At 39.9% G+C, this 21601-nt stretch overlaps 2 protein-coding genes across 2 annotated transcripts; both read left to right on the top strand.

Moving 5' to 3' along the window:
* Positions 1-5365: 5365 nt before the first annotated feature.
* waif2 (Wnt-activated inhibitory factor 2) lies at positions 5366-7848 on the top strand. The gene has a single exon (XM_018691020.2). The coding sequence runs from the start codon at positions 5620-5622 to the stop codon at positions 6691-6693; it is 1074 nt and encodes a 357-aa protein (XP_018546536.1). The 5' UTR covers positions 5366-5619; the 3' UTR covers positions 6694-7848.
* A 12135-nt stretch (positions 7849-19983) lies between these two features.
* Positions 19984-20961, top strand: LOC108893250 (olfactory receptor 2AT4-like). Its single transcript, XM_018691134.2, has one exon. It carries the CDS (start codon positions 19999-20001, stop codon positions 20959-20961), a length of 963 nt encoding a protein of 320 aa, XP_018546650.1. The 5' UTR covers positions 19984-19998.
* Positions 20962-21601: the final 640 nt, after the last annotated feature.

Genomic DNA, 21601 nt, shown 5'->3' with positions numbered 1-21601 from the left:
TGAAGGACTCTTGTGTTACCCTTTTGTAATTCAATCTAAATATCATCTTGGCCAGTCAAGTATCCACATCCACTGCCTGTTACATGATCATTTCAAAATCAGTGTTATTTAATACACTGATACTTCAGTAAAACATTTTTAAAAACTTGTTTAAAAGTCCTCTGCAAAACTTTAAAGCACAGAACGATCTCTTGGATTTTATTCAATAAATGCATGACTTGTGTATGTGAAGTCCATGTGCAATGAATTCAAAGAGCCTCTTATCTATTTAGAGTGGGAAGTGTGTGAATATGATCTTCCCCATCCCCCCTGAACTATTGATTTCCAGATCATATTACATTCAGATTCTAAAACCTGAGAGTTTGAGGACTATGGATTACCACTGAGTGAGTGTGATGCATCACATGAAAAGTAAAGTAATGCTCCCAGTCAAGGTTTTGATGTGAAAAATGGTGAATTTATCCATCACAGTGAATATAAGGTTTGAAAACATCCTTCATCTGCAACCTTGAAATGGGATATTAACTTTTCATTATAAGCAGGATATTTGGTAGGTAAGTAAGATGGTTAATGGAATATTATATTATATCTATTATAATATTATTTAAATTAATTATCTTTATATTACATAATTATATAACATATAGAGAGAACAGATCAACTTATATAGACTAAATACAGCTCTTCAGTTTTGGCCCTATTTTTAGCGATCCCATGCCTTTTTTATGCCCTGTCTCTGTATCATTATCATTTACTGCTGTTGTTTTTATATGCTCCTATATCTTGTTCTTTCATTTCATTTTACTGCACACTGAGAAAATGCTATCCTACATAAGAAGCTTTGTGTGTCTCTGAAATCTCAGAACCTGACAAAGAGAATATATTCCACTCTTACATTGTCATATATTATGTAATGACATGGACTCAGTGATTCCTCTTATCACTCTATAGTTTCTACTCTGAGTGATCAGCAGCCATGGCTAACTCCTCTGACTGAGTGACTTGGCTTTGTTTGGCCGGTTGTGTCTGTCTGGCTGTGGCTCACTCCATTACAAGTCTAAATGACTAATTAATGGTCTCGGGACAGGTGACACTGACTCCTCAAGATCCATTTACACCCTGATCCCCGCAAGGCTCTGACTGGACTCCACTGCACTTCTTCACTTCTCATCCAACTCCATCCCCTCCTCTCCTCCCTCATCCCCTCATCTCTTATTCAACGGGTGGCGGAGTACTGTTTAAGGAGCAGGTCTGCGGATAGACAGGTGGACAGATTGAGAGACAGGTGGACCAGACAAATAGAAGTGCAGGCTGCATCTGGGATGGGGAGGGAGAGCGAAATGGAGAGAGTGAGGTGGGTGATGTGTTACTATCTTTACTGGCCTTTTGCAGTAGTTTGTCTGGAGGGGAGATAGATGAACCCTGATCTCAACCTGCCTACGAAGCACAGCACACCCACACTCCTCTCTGAAGAGTTTTATGTTGGGTCAGATAGAAAGCACTTGACCCTCTGTGTGTGTGTGTGTGTGTGTGTGTGTGTGTGTGTAAACCACATTATTCACAGTTGCTGCAGAGTCCTTCAACTTCTCACCTTGGTTGCTTTTTCTCACTATCAAACATACGCAGACAGTGCAGGGAGAAAGATTAGGGAAGATTTTAGATGGAAGTACTGTTACCCATGAGCACCCTGGTGCATCACAGTACGTCACCTAGCACCAATCCCAGGGGAAAGAAGCAGAATAAGAGCGTGTGTGTGCCTCTAGCCAGTAATGATCCCATACAGCCATGTACACAGCTCCTTGGGTCCGTTTCACAACTAACTTATGTCTCTAAGTCTCTGAGTCTCTGCAGAGAAGGAAAGAAATTTTCACTTTTATTAAAGTTAGTCCTCAACTTTAATTCCTTTTCATGCTAAACTTAAATGAATATTGCTAATCCGTCAAAGGAAAGAACAAGGGCAGAATCCATTGAAGATGTAATACTGCAAACTGTGGGAAGCAAAAAGCAGTTTGACATAACGGTTCAAGAGACCAGCTTGTTATTTAAAGGTCAAGATTTCAGAATGGGTTTCTGAGTGCAGTGTGACTATGGGAGAAGTTGGAGGAGCAAAACGTGTTTTACACCTTAATGCAGTTTAACAACACAGCACCTCAAAACATGAACACCTCCTTCACAGTGTCTTGTTGGGAGATCTAAGCTTACTCCTCCTGTACCAACTATTTTGTGCATTGTAATACTCTCAAGCCTTGAAGAATGTTTCTACAGTTTTTACATGGCCTATGCATGCTTATGTCCTTTACTTGGGCCATATTGAATCTTGTTAAATATTATGAGTAAATCCAGCATGTGTCCGTTATGTGCCAGCTGGAGGGAGGATGAAGTAAAGATCAGGTTGGCTTTTAAAACAAGGTTAATTAATGACGAACGATGCAGCAAGGGTAAATGAGGAAATCCAAAAAGTGCGAGTGGAGTTTGCTGTGGACATATAAATCTACACACAACACACACACAAAATGTAATCATGCATACATACACACACAAAAACAATATGCCGCTGGCAATCTAGCATGTGCACCAGAGCTGTCAGAAATAACGACACACCTGAGGATAGGAGGAAAAGTCCACTGCCAAGGTTACTGGCAACTGGTCACACACCCACAAGTTTACACACACACACACACACACACACATGCATACTGTAGTCAGGAGATAGGGATGGGCAGCCTTGGGTAAATCAATTACGAGGTTCAGTGTCAAGTTGAAGGCCACGAGGAGGGCACCATAACAATATCCCAGCAACAGCCTGTGAATAGCCACCACCACTAAATCAGCTCTCTGCACCGGCAGATAGAGCGGACACCCGTGGAGCAGGCGCAGGGGTCCTGAGCAGAGAAGAGGAGGACTGAGCAGATGTCCTTGTTTGTTTGGAGGAAGAAATACTATCCCATATGCCTTAATAGGCAAAACAACCTGACGTTAATATGGCCCCTTGTGCTTATCAGGAGCACCAGCAGTGAGGCTATTCTCCATCATTCTCTATCTCTTTCTGTCTTGTTGTCTCTCTGTCTCAGTCTCTCGCTCTCTCCCTCTCCCAGTGTCTATATTTACATCCACACCATAGCCATTTCTGTCCGTCCGCTCCAGATAAAGTGCTACAAAAACACCAGGCCTAACTATCCTATGGTTTCTATTGTCCTTTAAATGAATAGTTTGGAAATATACTCATTTGCTGTCTTGCTGAGAGTTAGATGAGAAGATCAATGCCATTCTCACATCCACACACATCACATCTCTACTTCTTTATGATCTAAGGAGCATCATTCAGTGAATTGTGAAGAATATATAGTGCCACAAGTATGAGGAAACTCTTTTTCAGATAATTTTGTTTGTCTTTGATCTGGGGCTATTTTTTTAACATCCAGGACCTTCTGTTCCAGTTATGTGAAATTTCACTGTTACAGCATACACTAATGTTTTGGACAACAAGGCGCTTCCTACTTCATGACAACCCAGGTCTACAAAGACACATTTTTTCCAGTTTGGTGTGAGGGAACAGAATAAACTGAGACCTGGAGAGGTTGTTGCCCAACATCAGTTCCTAACCTCACTAGTGCTGCTGTGGCTTTATTCACACACATGCAGAGAGGAAGAGGAACAGTCCTATAGTTGTGCTGATTGTGACTGTGACTAGGTATCAGTATGTACAGTGACTGCTTACTGTTACTCTGCTGCTGCTCTAATTAAATAAATCCCAAATGATTTAATTTGAACTTGGTTTGTTGGCCACTGTGGTCAGGTCAGCCTGAAAGTTATTTTTGCATCCAATGTGCATTAAAAATGGAGCTATACTTGACCACATGTGACAGTGAGGAATGGATACTGTAGTATCTGACTTTTCTTCCTTTTAACTATTTCCTCCAGTGGTTTTACTCTTCTGTGGTATCCATGGTCCTGAATCTCTCTGTCTTCGTCTTGGATAGACTTTGTTCCTTCCACTTCTTTATTGCTTTTCCATTCTTTCTTTTTCCTTCTTTGTCTCTGCACTCAGAATTAACTGCACTGCTCTGTCGTTTGTAGCTGTCCATGGTGCTGAACCTTTCACCGTCTCTGACTTTTTCCCTGTCCCCTTCTTCAGATCTTTTTTCTGTCTTGGCTCATGTTGTATTTGTTGTCAGTTCCTTTCCTTCCTTTCATCTTAGCATTTGTAGCCCACTTCTTTCTTTTGAACACAGAACAAAACAAGTTCGTGCAAATTGTGCTGCACAGCTGAACCTCTAACTCTGTCAGTCTCACTGAGAGCAGGCTTTCTTTCTATCTCTCTTTCTTGCTGACTACTAAAATACCTTTATCAAACTGATATATTCTCAGTGCTTCCACCTTATTCACCTCTCCTCCACTAACCACTTTGTTTGGCACAGTCTGTTGGTGAAGTATAGTTTCTATTGTACTGAACTTAAGTGTATTTGCCATGGCATCCTCATACTGAAGCTTCAAGCCATCTTACTGCTAAATTAGAGGAACATTCATTTCACCCTCATTACTTCCAGACTAAAATGTAAACCACCATTGTATCATATCCTTGCCTCCAGTTGAGTTATGAACAGAGACAAAATGACAGATAAGTCCCACACGGCAGTCCAGCTCCACACCCCAATGCAAATCTCTGAAGCAGTTTATGTATTCAAGCTTATTGATTTGTTTGCCAACTCCATACTGTAGACGTGGAGAGCGTGAGCAACTCTCCGAAAGCGAATTTTCTTTCTTTGGAAAAGGGATCAATCGGAAAGAACTGACCAAGGCCCCATTAAACAGGCTCCACTGCTCGCATGTAATTACAGCAGCTGATTTGCAGCAAACATAAGATGCTGTAATTTAAGGGTGTAATAACGGGAACATGATGTGGAAAAGAAACAACTGACCCTTTTAGAGTAAAATTATCCTTTAATAACAATCCAGTCATGATGAATGAAGTCATTTGTGTTCCAACTGAGGGAAATGGGTTTCCCAATTGCATTTAACACAACAGTGAACATTTCTGACTGTACTGAGAGGCATCTTCACTTAGCCTGTGATGTTGGGCAGAATGATGCCATGATAACTCAAGAGTATGTCCTCAGGCAACACCAAATGAACACTGCAATCATTTTAGTCTGAGTAGTTTTCAAGTATTCATATATCCAATTTGCATTCTCCTCTGAAAATACCATTTTCTTAATAATAAACAACCAACTATAAGATGAATTAAAAGTAACTACCTTTCAGTGTGTATCTCTCCCTCTACCTCACTCACTCTCTCTCTCTCTCTCCCCTTCTCTCTCTCTCTGTCAGTGACAGGCGTCAAAAAAACCACCAAGGGAGCGCGGATCAGCAGCTTTCCACGCAGCCACGCTCGGCTGTTGTCCACCGTCCCGATGCGTAAATATTCCAAAGAAAACTCGTCTTTCCTCCAGACAGAGACACGGGGCGCCGGGTTGGCAATGGATAGAGCGTTTTTTATGTTCTGATGGTTCAAAGTAACCGATGCCGGACTGAATCGACTTTACACAGGCTACCTGAGAGGATTGTTGTCGGTCGCCCTCTTTGCGAGACACACCAACATATACCTGCTTCGAGGTTAAAATGAGGGAGAAGATGTGGATATTTCACAGTGCCGACAATTCAAAGCGTCTTTTTTCTACTTGGAGTCAGTGGTATTTGTATTACGCTGCAGTGGTGTGTTTGTTGCTTTCGCCCGTCAGAACGGATGATGCTTGCCCGTCGTCCTGCATCTGTGCCAGAGAGTCGGGGACGGTGACCTGCCGTGATGGGGGGGACACCGAGGTACCGGGAGACATACCGGAGTGGACGTCCACCTTGATACTCAAGGGGAGAAACATCTCAACTTTACAGCGTGGTGCGTTCATGACCAACGGCACTGAGTTGGAAATAACGACACTCTCGCTGTCCTATAACGGGATACAGGTTATTGAACCTTATGCTTTCCTGGGGCTCCCCCATTTGCATTTGCTGGATCTGAGCCACAATCAATTGGAGTCTATTTCAGCCAGGGCTTTCCACGGATTACCTGAGCTGCGCTCTCTTTACCTAAATGAGTCAATTTTGCCTCCGGCTACGGCACAACTCTTAAATGCGCTCAACACACAAAGTTTGCGCAACCTCCACAGACTGGAGTTGGCGGGAAACAGACTGAAGTCTATTCCCTTGATGAGATTAGACATCTATAACCTCCACGCGTTAGTGCTGGTAAATAACTCCATAGAGAGCATCGGGTGGGAAAACGTCACCAATCTGTACCAGCAGATGCGCATACGCGTCTACTTGTCTTTAAACCCGTTTCGGTGCAACTGTGACCTGGAGGCGTTTTACTACTGGTTGAAGAACTCATCCCAGTGCCCGGACGCAGGGCGTCTCCTGTGCAGCGAGCCGGAGGCCAAGAGGGGGATTCCTGTGGAGAAGCTCCGGGGCGAGGACGTGGATTGTATGAACGAGAACCTTGAGGCGGTTTCATACGTGTTCCTCGGTATAGTGTTGGCTCTGATCGGGGTGGTGTTTCTAATGGTGCTGTATCTCAACCGGGGAGGCATCAAACGGTGGCTCAACAACATCAGAGAGGCGTGTCGAGACCAGATGGAGGTCTATCATTACCGGTACGAGCAGGACTCAGACCCGAGACTGGCCAACGTGGCTGTTTAACCCACTGAAACATCAAGCCAGCGCTGTGTACTGAGGGGACACGGGAGGCAAGAAGTACTTTATCAAAAAGACTGGGAACATTCCCCTCCAGTGCCCTGTCACGGCCAGAATCAATAGTTTTTAAAACCAGTTTCATCATTCTCAGCAGCTGACCCATGAACTGCAGGTGGTATCCCTCAGTCTGGGATATGCACAGAGCCAAAGACATTTAAACGACTTCAAGAGACTATTGCGTATTCATCTTGCACAACTGAATACTTAAACTTCTGAGCAGTATTGTACATATTGTATATAAGTATCTCCTTGAGAGCAATGCTTTTCATGCATCATGTTAACAGCAGTTTGTCAGACTAACTTAGTATTATTTATCTTATTAATCAAGAGGCAAATATACAAGAAATGTACATAGAATTCATTTGAAACGCTGGAATGAAATGGTTAATAAGTGGTATTACTGAAAACTGCAGCCCTGGCAAACTGTTTAATAGTCTTCATTCAGGAAACCCTGCAGGGAGAACAAGGTATTTCTGCTTCCAATCTACTGAGGGAGAGCGTACTGCAAAGTGAGAGAGAGAAAAGTGATAGATATGGGGAGATGGTGCAGGTAAAATGAAGTGAGGAAGCTGACATTGTTCGTTGGAGTGCCGTGTTCATGCAAGCAGGCGACGCTGGAGTTAACTGTCACATTTCATCAGCAACCACATGAGATAATTTACCAACCTTGTCTTTATGAACAGTATTTGATCTCTAAAAATAACATGTGTGTCATCTGAAACCAAGTCAGTGAAGGGGCACAAGAGGAAGAAACTAAATCTAACCATGCATGTGATTGTTGTAGGCATAGAAAACCAACCAAAACATTAATAAAAAGGTCAAATAAAAATGGTGAGTTAGCAGTGTTCTTTACGTCAGCGCGTTTTATCATCACTGTCAGGAAATGTTGCCATGATGCAGCACTGTGCCAGACGTTAAACAGAGGAATTTGTTTCCCTGTTGCATTTTGTAAAAAATAAAATTGTAAATTTGCTGGAAGCAGGTGTGAGTTGAGTGCGTCTGCTCTCTGTGACTCATACTCTGAACTACATTAAGACGTCATGTTGTCACCACTACCTCTGAGCTCAGCAGAAGAAAAAAAAAGGTCTAGGCTATTTCATTTGCTCCTTTTTGAAGCACTAGAGTGACAGACTGGCAGAGACTGGCAGTGTTAATCTCATCAGGACTGTGGCTAATAAACCTTGGAGAATGACAATCGACCTGTGAAGCCAGTATCTCTCTTTGGCCCAGAGCTCATCAGCTGTGTTAACTAAGGGTCTACATTTTGGCCACAAGGATTTTGGAGCCAAGGTCAAACATGGAAACCTAAGGAAAAAAAAAGTAGGCATGCATGTATGTGAACTTATGTTCAACTTATGTAAGACAAATAATATGTGAAATGAAAGTAATAGTTTGCCTGTCTTCTTATCTGACAACACACCAGCAGTGGAGGGAAGGAGAGTGACAGCTCGAGCATCAGTGTGATTTCACCTGCTTTAATTGTCCTGTAAGTCATAATAACCATGATTAAATATATCAGATCAAAGACAATGATCAACAAATTCATCATCTACAGTAGACCCGATCTACAGTTCTGATGATGATTAGCACTAGACCACCTCCAGCCGCAAAGTCAGATCAAACAAATAAATAGAAAAATATTTTTGAGATAGACCACTCTTGGACAACTAGCTAAAAATAATAATAAATAAATAATATAATAAATAAAATTCTGTTCTTATCACCATGTTGCAATGTTCAGTACAATAAAGAAGTAGATAGATAGATAGATAGATAGATAGATAGATAGCCTTTTAATTTGTACACTCTATTTCACTATGTCAGCAGAGTAGGAGCGGTGTACTGAACACTGTCATGTTGTATACGGAGACAGAGGAGATAAACCCAATCATATGGACAGCGGTGTTCAAGGACACAAGTACACTGACTTGACTCATTTTGACATCATATACTTGTATAGTTATAAATGACTCTGAGATGTAAAGTAGAACAAGGCACAAAGTACCTACAAGGATGGGACTGAAAAAAACTTCACGATGACGACATCATACAAATTACACATGACAGTGAGTGAGAAATATTTTGTGGCAGGCATTGTTAAAGTTGGAGGAGTACATGTGTGTGTATGTGCTTGTGCGTTGTATATGCATGTGCCAGGTAATGAGTCTACAGCCATGTTAGCAGCTCTGTGAACTCTGCTTAGGCACAGCAGTTCTTTGAAGTAAATGCTAACGTCAGCGTGCTAAAATGTTCACAGGGGAAATGCAAACATGCTTTTTTTGGGATAATGTTAACTGTGTTCACTATGTTAGTTTGGTGTGTTAACATGATAACATGTCAAATAGCTCTAAACACAAAGCAAAGCTGAGGCTGTAAATGTGATTCGTTTTGCAGGTATATGGTCATTATCCAAAATATTAGACAAATTGATGACGGTGCTGGAGGAAAACCAGGGATTACCAGCTATCAGCCTTAGAATGAATGAGGATCACAACAAGTCAAAGAATGACCAAAAATCCTTAAGTTTCATCCCTCAGAAACCATGAATGTTTTGTGCAATCCATCCAACAGTTGTTGCCATCCCTAGGGCCAAAATCTCTATAGGCTTCATCTAAATCATCCATTGCTGATGTGCAACTACCTATAAATGTCTATAACATGGCACATACTGAAATGTGACTGTGCCAAAAGATTTGTCACTGAGGTAGGATTCATCTTAGAAATGGGTCCTGGTCACATACCTATCAAATACTGAATTAACACATGAATGTCACCTCATAATTTACTGAGTGAGACTGGAGTAACATTGGATGTTCATGGGATGAAAACCCAAAACATGAAGATGATAATGTTTGTCTCATACAGAAGGGAAGAAAGGATCATGACTTATTGTATGTGCTCTTTTAAGAATTGATTTGGTTTTAATGGTTCTGTGCTGCACGTAATATCTTGAAATATAGTGGTTTGGGGTCACATCTTCCCAGAATATTTTCTGCCGTCTCCTTTATTACTCTCACAGTTTTAATGTCAAAGAATGCATCATCTCTTAAGCAATGTGTGTGTCCAATAAACTGGACACTACTGCATATAAATAACTGATATTTGATTATTTCTTTTGGTACCTTAATAATCTTACTCCAGCCTGTCTTCGAGTGCATCCGTTCCACCTTTCCTCTGTGTGGTATTTATCTCTTCAACCTTTCACTTTCTCTATTTTTTGGGACTCGGGGTATAAATAAAGAAGTAGAAACAAGACAATGTTCTGTTGTTGGTCAAAAAGACTGAATTTGTTTGTCACAATATTCAGGCTTCAACTCTGCACTCTCCATGCACTTCACTTGTCATTGCTCCAGTTCTTTGTTCCTCTTCCATTTCGCTACATTCTCCTCATAAATACAGCATTTGTCAAAGACTTCCTCCCTGCCCTACACCCTCCCTTCCTCTGTCAATTCCCCTCTCTCGCTCCTCTTCATCCAGGTAAATGACTTTATCCAGCTGAGTGACTTTGTAAGGACGTGGGGACAGGGGTTTAAGCTGAGCCCAGCAAAAGGGAAGAGCAGCAAAAGAAAGATAAAGAAAAAGGGAGGAGAGAAAAGATTCATTAGAGTTCTTTAGTCCAGGCACAAATGTCCTTGCTTTATGCAAAACGATGACTCATCGTCTTGCTCTATATAGGAACGTCTGGGAGGCCAAATCCCAACTGCGAACCTGGGGAGTTGTCGGAAATGAACGTGAAAATATTATTGTTATTGTTGAGCACCTGCTGCTATCAGAGAATTCAATCATATCTAAGCATCTAAACTTCAGGACGCTTTTTAAATGGCTTCCATCTTTCCTCCAAAGGAACACTCTCACCATGATGTCTCACAACCCATCAACCTCTGACTGAAAAGTAGGGTTACTTTTACACTTACAGGTGCAGTGAAGTCAGGTGAAATTGTTATCCCGGGATTCTGAATATAATAAGTTTGTGATGTGACATATGGAAATGAGTTTGCTAGTTTGCAGTCTGCTGATTACTGGTTATTGATTGCTGGATGTGCCTCTGCTGCTGTCTGAAGATAAGAGAAGGGGTTTGGCATTGTAAGAGAGAAGAGGGAGAGGTGTGTCTGTGGGCAGGAGGAGGTTGAAAGTCAAATCTGTCTGGTTAGAAACTGCTTGACCTTTCTGTAATGTGCAATAGTGGAAGAGCGTTAAATGTCTCAGAACACAAGGAGATCCCCAGAATAATCTCTCCATTAGAGTTATTCACTTCTACTGTTAATGTCCTACACAAAACCAGTGACTAGAACTTTCCTCTGCATCTCAAAATACACACTCTCTCACTTTAAACATAAATCTTTAGCACCCTGTCTCAGTGATCAGAAATTAATTGCAGTTCGGATTCACGGTTAACAGAAATGGTTATGGAGAGAAGGAGAGAGCAGCTGTTAATGTGAATGAAAAAGGGGTCAGTGGAGGACATTTCATGGTGCACCAAGACTGAATTGTTTGAGAGAGGGAGCAGCGCTGACAGGGTGCAGCGGATTGAAGATTAAATGAACCTTCACTTGATCATCTTGAGAATGATTCAAACCAATTCAAAAAGTAAAGAACACACTTTTGCAGATGGGTTACGGTCAGTATAATAAGGCTGGTTTTCTTACACTTTGTGCTGAGAATCAAACTTCAGTACTTTTTGGGCAATTACATAGTATATTTTTCTTAGCATAAACACATTACATAAATAAATTATATTGATTCTGATTCATTTAAAAAAAATATATATATATATATTTTACATATGACAAAATCAACATTTCTGTGCTTTCTGGTGGATTTCTTGTTACTTATCAGCTGACAGATACACCAATGCTAATATATCTGCAGTGAGCTAATGTTAGCAAGATATATTGGTCGGGCCAATTTATCAGTCTAGCTCTTGTGGCAAAAAGTATTAAGTGTAGAAAAGTGGTGATGAATATCTGGTCACATCATTGTATTTACTTACTCTTTGACTGGATATTTCCAATGTTTTTATAATTTTTATAATTTTAGAGTGGATTTCACTTAGTTAACTTATTGTATAGCTGAATTGTGTTCACATTAAACAGATTAATTAAAGAGGAAATTGGAACATTCTTTTTTTGTAGTAGCACTGAAAAATTTCAACTTGTTCACTTGTATATCACATGGTATTCCGCAGTATGGTGGAAATAATAAAAGATTAAGATGGATTCTGAGTATGTTGTTCCCTTACTGTCCATCATTGTTCACTCTCTCCCTTAGCTCTTGAAAGCTTGATGACACAGAGGTCCCCTTGAGATTTTGTAGGACTGGATCGTCATGTACAGTATAACAGTGATGGGGATTCCCCAACAAAGACTTGCTACTGTAAACCACCATTGAAATGTGTCAGAGAATGTTTAGCCATTTGACAAGTAGCATGTTTACTTTAAATGAAATGGCAGCTTTTAATGACTCATTGTTAGTGTACACCCCCACAAATTTCTTTCCAGTTTTAATTGTCAGATGGAGGCTGGGGGCTCCTAATAGGTTCTTATGAGATTAACTAAGCTTAAATGTGAACAGTAAAAGGTTTGTTTGTTACAGAAAAGGTCACCTTAGTAATGTCATCATAAATGGAGCTTATTAGAAGAACTCCCAGGAGTCAAAAAGGCACAAATGAATCTTTTGTTTGGGGTCACTGTGTCCTGTTTGATGATAAATGCACACTCAGTGATTACTATGAATTTGGCATGTCACAATATTATTTTGTTGATTTACTTCATACATCCAAAGGTCCCACATAGGAAAACTATTCCAACAGAGAATCTAATAAAAGTATTGTCCGAGACAGAATTGGTATACATCTCAGTCAGGGAGATGATTGTTAGATGGTTATGATGATTATGAAAGCATACAGCAATCCCAGCTTGTACTACTCCAGTCAATATTTCCATTTTCTGTCTACTCTGCAGTGTAATTGCATACCATGGGAACCAATGTACTAAAGTCTGATTTTGTGAACAGCTGTCTGGCCTCTAAGCACAAAGGCCATGAGGGTTTTGATCAGGTTATAGAGAGGACGACTGCAGTCCCAGCCTGGGTTTTGATTCACTGTGGACTGTGGATAAACACAGTCGGCTGGTCGATTGGCCTCTGACCAGGAGAACAGAGTCTGTCTTAACAAGGCGTCTGATATCTATACACTAATTAAGACCGCTGACTTGCCTGTCAATTTGTAAGAAGAAATACTATGGTCAGCACTGTATGGGAGGAGGCAACGAGAAAAGATACAGACAGCAAGTTCTGACCTTAAATCTCTCACTCTAGGACAAACATTAATTCCTCCGATTTCACACATTAATTTCAATCATGTTCTTTCCAGCAAGGGCACAGGTGCACATTCTGGATTGGGTAATTTGGTTAACAAGAATCAGAAATATCCTTAATACTGCAGGGTAACAGCATGATTGAAAAGCTGAGGCTGATGCACAGGATATAATCCAGGCATCTCGACAGATATGCGCCTCTCAGAAGTCAAATATCCTCTAAAACAATGGATATCAACCTTTTTGGATTGTGACCCCTTGGGGGCAGGGGGGTTAGGGTATGACCCCCCAAGTAGGAAACCACTGCTATAGACCTTATTATGGCCAGCTGTGGTTGCCCCCTAAGCATCGCAGACAAACTTGCCGATGACCTAATGATACTGCAATTTCATAAAAGCCTTACCCACAGCAGTTTTTATAGGTTGTTGCCCATGGTGGTGAATACTCCTCAGCAGCTGTCTCAGTGCGTAGAGGTATTTAATTAAACTTTTACTGGCTGAACTGTCCTGTCAAGGACAAGAAGGGAGTATAAAGTGAAATCACTCTATCAATATCTGAATGAATAATTAGATGACTTAGATGTACTATTACTGTGCTAAAATTAATTACATTTGCTCATCAGCAAATTTTAGCAAAAGGGAAACAAATGCTTTTTGTGGCTCAGTTTCAAACCTGCATGATATCTTGAAATCAGCACAGGTGATAGAAACACACAAAAAATGGCATGTGGATGTTTATTAATCTATGTCCACCTTATTTTAGAACACTTAAATTACACCCCCATCATTTATTTGTGAATACAGGTCACTTACTCATTTACTCATTTTCTGTCATATATTTGACAAAAGCACACCACTGTGGCTTCAGTTTAATTGCAGTAAAACAAGAATATATTCCAATACATTGTTTTTTCTCTTTTTATCATTGAACCATTTAAAAAAAAACTGATATGAAAGCTTTTACATGCCTTATAATAATTTTTCATCCTAATTACTTTGAAGTGTTTAGTGCTCATTAAATCTCACTTTAATTAATCACACTACCATCTACTGTAGCTCTGCTAATTAGCTGCCAGTGAGTCTGAGCAGCATTTGACTGTGATGGGCAGCTTCTCATTCAAATGGCTGTGAACAAAATGCAGTCTCAGCAGTTTGAATATTTCATGCTGTCCTTCACTCAAGAGAAGCTGCTGATCCTCTGACCGGTCATAACACTGGCTCGTTACCTCAGAGAAAACAGCATCTGCTCTGACAACCTGTCTGTCAGTTTCTGAGCATTCAAAGAGCTCTCTCTTCTCAGTGCAGTCTCAAGCCAACCTGATTTTCAACATGCAACCACTCTCATGCCAATTACAGTACAATACTTCACCATTTCACCTTCACCCATATACAGTATACTTGACAGACATGACAAATTTAGTCAATAATAACAGATCACTCCTGGATCTTGCACATGCTATTATGTTAAACTGATGCAAACAGCTCGAACATTACATTCTGTGGGCTGTAGTTTGTTCAGAAGAGCACAACCTTATTATATCAGTCAGCATGGATGAGAGTTGCACACTAACTTCTTGCACCCTTCATAGCCTTAGCCATTAAAATCTTTATTCTGTTAACTACTGCCCTCGTGTGGCCATTTGGCTGCAAAGCTGCTGCACAAAATCAGCTGGCATGTGGTTTAACTTCAGTGTCTGGGTGAATGCCAAGGAAGCTCACTGTTGCATTTAATGTCTCCTCACACCACACACCCAGTTAATTTACTTGATATCCATATGTGTTTTTGCATTTTCTATTATTTCTCATTGTTTACTCTTCTGTAGCATTATCTACAACATCACCAAGTATATTAATAAATTAGGTGAGCCAGTACAGTGTGATGTTCTTATTGTTGTTACAAGCAGTGGGATATTAAAGGACCCCTGTTCCTAATTTTTCAGGTTGACAGGACTATTAATGTGTAAGAATCCCCTTAGCCACATGATGGTGCTATCACAGAATTTCTAAACCTGTATTGCATTTAAAGGCTGCAACGGGTGTAGTCACATCATTTACTGTGCAGTATGTATACAATGGAGGCAAAAGAGACTATGATCTTAAACAGTACCACAGAGTTGAATCATCATCTGACCGTCTCACAAAAACTGTGTATTAAAACCTGAAAGTTGCCAGGAGTACCAGGGTCTGATCTGTTGGCCACTGAGGCAGTTTGAGGGTTAAAGCCTTGCTCAAGGACACCATCGTGCAGCACTGTACTACTATAACAAATAAAAAAATTATTTATTAAATAAATTATTTTGAACTGCTACTTATTAAAGAGTTGAAACCCAGTCACTGGCACCGGGCCCAAGCCTGGATTAATGGGGAGGGTTGTGTCAGGAAGGGTATCCGGTGTAAAACCTTTGCCAAATCAAATATATGGATCATAAAGCAGATTTGCATATTGGATCAATGAGGAAATGGATGATCCACTGTTGCGATCCCTACTGGGATCAGTCAAAAAGAGGAAGAAGACATTAAAGAATTGTACAGTATTTGACAGTCTGACAGTGTTACATCATGGCTTCAGTCATTCAGAGATCACATGTTGTTAACCATAAAACCTGCATCACTAGTCATCTGTAGTTGTTGTGTAGCTAAGCTAAATTCTTCTAATTAGAATTAAATAATGATGTCTCACAGTTATTTTTTTATCTATCTATTACTCAAGTTTCTGCTTCAGCTGCACAGCTTGATGACATTTGCAGTTTAAATTGACTGGCTGATAGTGATCGTATAACACGAGTAATTGTATGTATGTGGATATTTGTCAATCATTGTCAGACTATTTAAAATGATTTAGGTCTCTGTAAAATCTCTGGTTGCCATTGGGGGTTTTATGGTAATGTTGGATTTATAGAATTTTGCTGTGAAAGCAATCAATCGAGTATCTTGATATGTAAAGAATTTAATTCATTAAATTAACCAAAACCACCCCCATTTAGTTATTTTATCTGTAAATGGTCTCTCTACTGCTTTTCCATAGGATTGCCCACCCTCACATGTAACTACTACAATACAGCTGTGTTGTCTTCTGTCAGCATTAAGATTAATATCATGTGCATCTTCTATTTTTAGATTTAAAAAAAGAAATAGCCAACACATCAGCCAGCAAAGCCACTAATGACAGAGATATGTTAATATGACTTTTAGGCCAGTTTTAGGCTGCTTTTAGGCCTGACAGTTTTTGTCAGGCAAAGAACAGCCATCATCAGATTAAAAACACCACAAAGTCAGAAAAGCAAGTGCTGCTTTTAGAGGATTTAGTGTGGAATGGAAGAAGGTAAAGAGTGTGTTGGAGCTCACACAGCTGAGTGGCACCTGTGCTGACTGTCATGTCCCCAGAGAAAGTTAATTATATTTTAAGTCTTACGCATCAATTTCACACCAGTGAACCACAAGTGTTAATTTTATATCTATTGCCTTGGAATGAAAAGAATCATAAATCAATGTCAGGATGAGAGAAATGTAGATCAGACAGTTTAAGCACAGCCATAAATCATAGGCAGTGTTAGTTAGCAGCAGCAGAAAAAGTTTGTTAAAATGTTACTCTCACATAAAACTTGAACACACAAAAGCTATTGATTTGGGGGTAAAACATTATCTTATGACAATGAGAACACATCCTTCTCTTGAATACCTCCTATCAAGCCAGTGGCCAACTGTTTCACAAAAACCTGAGCTGTAATTTGCTATCCATGCTCCTGAAACTGTAAATCCACTGTTCATTCTCCTCTCTGTGTTGCCTTATCAGGAGCCTGCTGTCCACACATCTAATTTCACCCAACAGCCTTCACAAATCAAAGCCCAATGTAGGCTCACAAGTTCACTCCTGCTCTGCATTACAAGTTAACCAAGGTCACTCTACTATTTAAAAATAAACTGGCTTGAAAATACAATAGAGTTGCATTGCTGGGAACCCATAGATGTTTATCATATCAATTTTTATTTTATTTAGTCTTGTCTGGCAGTTTGACACATGAGATTCCCCTTGGAATTTACAACTTACATTCATTTTATTATCAAAAAAGATACAATGACCCAGCTCCTAAGAGTCTCTCTAATGAGTCCCAGTTGCGACAGCATCACTGAGGATTGATGCTTAATGACTTTGCCTGTAAACAAACAAACCCTCTACTGTTGAACCTTTTGCCTAATTAATCTCTTCCCTTGTTCATTAGAAGTGGAAGGGATGGTGGGAACACCAAAATGTCAAGACGACAATACATTTTCAGGAAAACATAACAATAGTATTAGATCAGTACTCGTACTGGCATGTGAGAAAAAGTTGGAGCTCTCAAACTCAGCATCCTACCTGGATTGTTCTTGGTTGTCATATGTTTTACTCTTTCACAGAAACCTCTGAATATGAGGTGAGACCTTGAAGTCTCCTTTAATATTTGTGTCACATCTGTGCTGTTTTTACATGCTTTTAAATGCTCTGGGCATTCCTGAAACCTCTTGAATACCTCACTTAAATTACCAGATTGTTAATTTGCTCTGGCTACTCAGAACATCACTACTAGCAGCCTTTAATTTTTTAAGGTTGTTTAGAGGCATTTAGAATTTTCTGCTGCTGCACACAAGTAACTTCTACATGTCTTACAAGCTGTCAGCCCAGTCTCCAATGAATTACGTTCTTTTTGATGCTGCTCCAGTAGTTTGTGTCCAGTGCCAATGCAGCAAATAACTTCTTAGGTTTAATGGCACCTGAAGTTTATTGTTTGTCACACTTGGCCCACTAATTACAGAATTAGCGACTTTAGAGAGGGTGTCAAGGGTATGTAGGGGCTGAGACTGCAGCCCTTCAGAGAAGCAGTGACCATCTTAGGAGGTTTACTTCAAGAACGCTAATGACTCATTAATATCAGTGAACAACCCCTTCACATTACACCCCCTTTTTTAATTGCAAGAGTGCGAAACCTCCTAATGGATGCAGATGAGATTAATTAGGCTTAAGACTGAACAGTAAAAGGTTTGTTTGTTACAGGCAAGGTCATTAACCAGCATCCTTTGGTAATGACATCACAAATAGGGCTCATTAACAGGGTTCCCAGGAGTCAGTTCTTTTGTCTGGGGTCACCACATCCTATTTCGTGATAAAAGCTCCCTCAGGGAATACTATTCATTGTCAGTGTCATTATATTTTGTTGTTAACTCACTTCATACACTTTAAATGTAAACAAAGTGTGGACGTTTTTTGAAGAGTCCCATGAAATTGTATTTGTATTAGTATGTGAGCTCACTGTCATGACAGTAAAACCACAGCTTTGATCATTTATTGATTGCCTAGTTGTGAAATCTATTGTGTCTCAAGAATTAATGAGGTCCCTACAAAATCAAATGAAGTCTTACTGTATGGTCTTAAGAAATATAACTTGTTATTTGAGAAGAAGTATTCTTGGGGAACAACTGGCAGTGCACAGCAGCTGCAATTTCCCATCCATTTCCCTCCAAATGCAGGACAAGAAGACCTGCTAATAGATACAGGTGAGATTAATTAATGGTTGTTTGTTTGTTAGAGGCAGGGTCATTAACTAGCCTTCTCAGATGATGAAATCTCAAACTGGGTTCATTAGAAGGCCTTCAGGGTGTCAGATGTTTAGAGTAAATCTTTTTTCTCTGTGTGGTTATTATGTCATGCTTGATGATAAATGCACAAGTTTACACAATCCATAAGATTTGTTTTACATTCTACAGAGTGTGATTACACTGTGGTTCCAAATTCTCTCTAAGGGACAATCATGTTGCCTTCTTTCTAGTCATGGAAGATCAATAAGTTCTAGACCAGAACCACTTCTGGTCTCCATTAGGACAACTGTGAGACCTGACTGGTCAAGAGGTTTCTGACCAGGTCTTTGACATCCCCTCAGGTGTCTCGAGTGGACATAAAATCCTGTCCCATAATTCCATTTCTATGTTGGAGTACAGAGATAAAATATTTACATAGTTATATCACAGGCAAATCTACTTACGATTGTGCTATCTCAATGAAACTGGCGTCCTACTCAGGACAGTAAAATAAAGTCTCTGTCCATGATCCTATAAGCATGTCTGTACCAAACCAATGGCAAAATTATGCTTTTATTCGTTTACCAATTCCCCATTAAAAGGTACAATCAACTGGAAATAGAAGGCTCATCCTACCTCCAAAATTAACAAAGAAATAATAATCACTCCATAAGAACAGACAATAATCTAAATCATTAATGCTGTTTGTTGGAAATAAAGGTTTGTTTAAATCACTAACATTTCTAAAGACAACAATAAAAATGTGCCACATTTTGAATTACAATCAGTTTCAAAATGGTGAAGTTTGATTTATAGATAAACTATGTGTAAACAATTCAAGGCTGTATGTGGGTTTCAGTATTGTTTCTGTGTTTTCCTCCTGTTGAGATAAAGAGTTATGAGGTGCTTAGATTCACAAAAACAGTAATTAGACATTTGGCTTATCTGCAAGATAAGTTGGAAAACAATCTTTAATCTCGGTGACAGGGCTCTGCTCATTATTGTATTGTTTATCAGTTATTCCTAATTACAAGGCTGGGTGTCATCTCTGGAGATTAATGAAGAAGGTATATTTTCCACTGTACACAGGTCAGACATGCAGACAGTCAGTGGCTGCTGCTGCTGCTGCTGTCAGTATCCTGTGTGGGCACATTGTGTGTAATGACCTTCAGTAAAACAGGTGTGTCAAGTGTAATGTACTTTGTATGAATGATTTCAGTAATCTAAATGCACCTAAACGTTTGTATGGGTTTATGTGAAATGTGTGATTGGAGATAGTAATGTTATAAGGAGGTGATAAGATGTATTGTTTTCCTCTTTCTTCAGACTGGAGAGATTTTACACAACGTGGTCCAGAAGCCATCCTGCAGCACACAGGGTGTTTAACTATGTCTTTTCTCAGGACTGTTTTAAACGAGTCTGTCATCATTCATCCTCCGGGCTTCTATATTATCGGATTTCAGACATTTCCCTACATCAGCGTCTACTTTATCTTTCTGGCATTTGTCTATGTGGTTACACTTGTGTTCAATATTTTATTGATGTCTATAATTGCCCTTGATCACAAATTACACACTCCAAAATTTATGGCTGTCATCAACCTTGCAGTAATTGATGTCATTTTGAACACAAGCACTATCCCCAGCATGATTAAGGCTTTTCTCTTTAAGGACAATTTTGTTCCATTCAACCTATGTCTGTTACAAATGTATGTCTACTATGCTTTTGCATCTTTGGAGTCATTTGCGCTAGCTGTACTTGCCTACGACAGATTGATCGCAATATGTTTCCCTCTGCGTCAGAACTTGTTGAACACGCTGCCGATCATGTCTTGTATTGTTGGCCTGACTTGGGTTTACTGTCTGGGAAGAGTAGCATATAGCACAGCAATCATGACTCGACTGTCTTTTTGCAAGTCTGTCAGAGTGTTCAGCTATTTCTGTGACTATGCCCCTGTGTTTAGACTCGCCTGTAATGATTACACATTACAGTGGTCTGTGGCTTCAGCCTCTAGCATGGCCAACCTGATGGGCCCCTTTAGTTTTATTGTTCTATCCTATGTCTGCATCATGGTGACTGTGTTCAGGATGAAATCTGTGAGCAGCAGGATGAAAGCTCTCACCACTTGCATTGAGCATCTCATACTCGTTGCTGCATTTTATATTCCTATATTCAGCATTTTCCTAATTGGGCTGTATGTGCAAGCCATTGACCCAGACCAGCGTGTGCTGAGCCTGTCACTGGCCTCTTGCCTTCCACCCTCCATCAATCCTATTGTATATTCACTGAAAACAAAACAGATCAGAAACAGAGCCCTGGCACTGGTCTGGAGAATGAAAACAAACCCTTGACAATTTCCTTTTCCAACCTAAAGCAATCTGTGGAAGGGTTTTTCTGAGTCAACAGCATTTGTTTGTATTTCAGTGTAACTGTGTGATATATGATGGCTCTGGACTTAATCTGTTACTGCAAGAATTCTTTCTAAAAAAAAACTCCTTGACTTTCTTTTATTGTATCTCACATTTATATCCCTCTTAAACTGTCTGATAAAACATAAAGTCTAGTTACTGTGTTTACCTGAGGGACTTGCAAAGCTTGTAAGTCAGTGTTCCTGTTCAGAAATGCATTTTGTAGTCACCCTGTATTGAGTTTTACAAGCTAAGGTGGCTCCAAAGGTTCATTACATCACTAAGAAGGCACAGCTCTTTATATGAAAACACACACTGGCTTAAATGTTTTATTCTTCTATGGTTCAGCTCTGTAAAATTATATATAAAAATAAAGAATTGCAGAGAGAAAGGGAGTTTAGAGGAATCCAAATTTAAAAAGTTTACCATGAACAATATATCCAACTCAGTGAGCTGAGACTACACACACAATTGAAAGCTTTTATTGCAGTCAGAGGAGATGGGAGAAGGCCAACGACAAATGTGCAATAACTTGCGGTAAATTAAGTTTAAAGTTTGAATGGAAGTTAGTGTGTGTAAGGTC

Source organism: Lates calcarifer, linkage group LG20 (assembly GCF_001640805.2).
Source record: "Lates calcarifer isolate ASB-BC8 linkage group LG20, TLL_Latcal_v3, whole genome shotgun sequence".
Lineage (NCBI taxonomy): Eukaryota > Metazoa > Chordata > Actinopteri > Centropomidae > Lates > Lates calcarifer.
The sequence above is the reverse complement of the archived record's forward strand: the minus strand, read 5'-3'. Positions and strand labels throughout refer to the sequence as shown.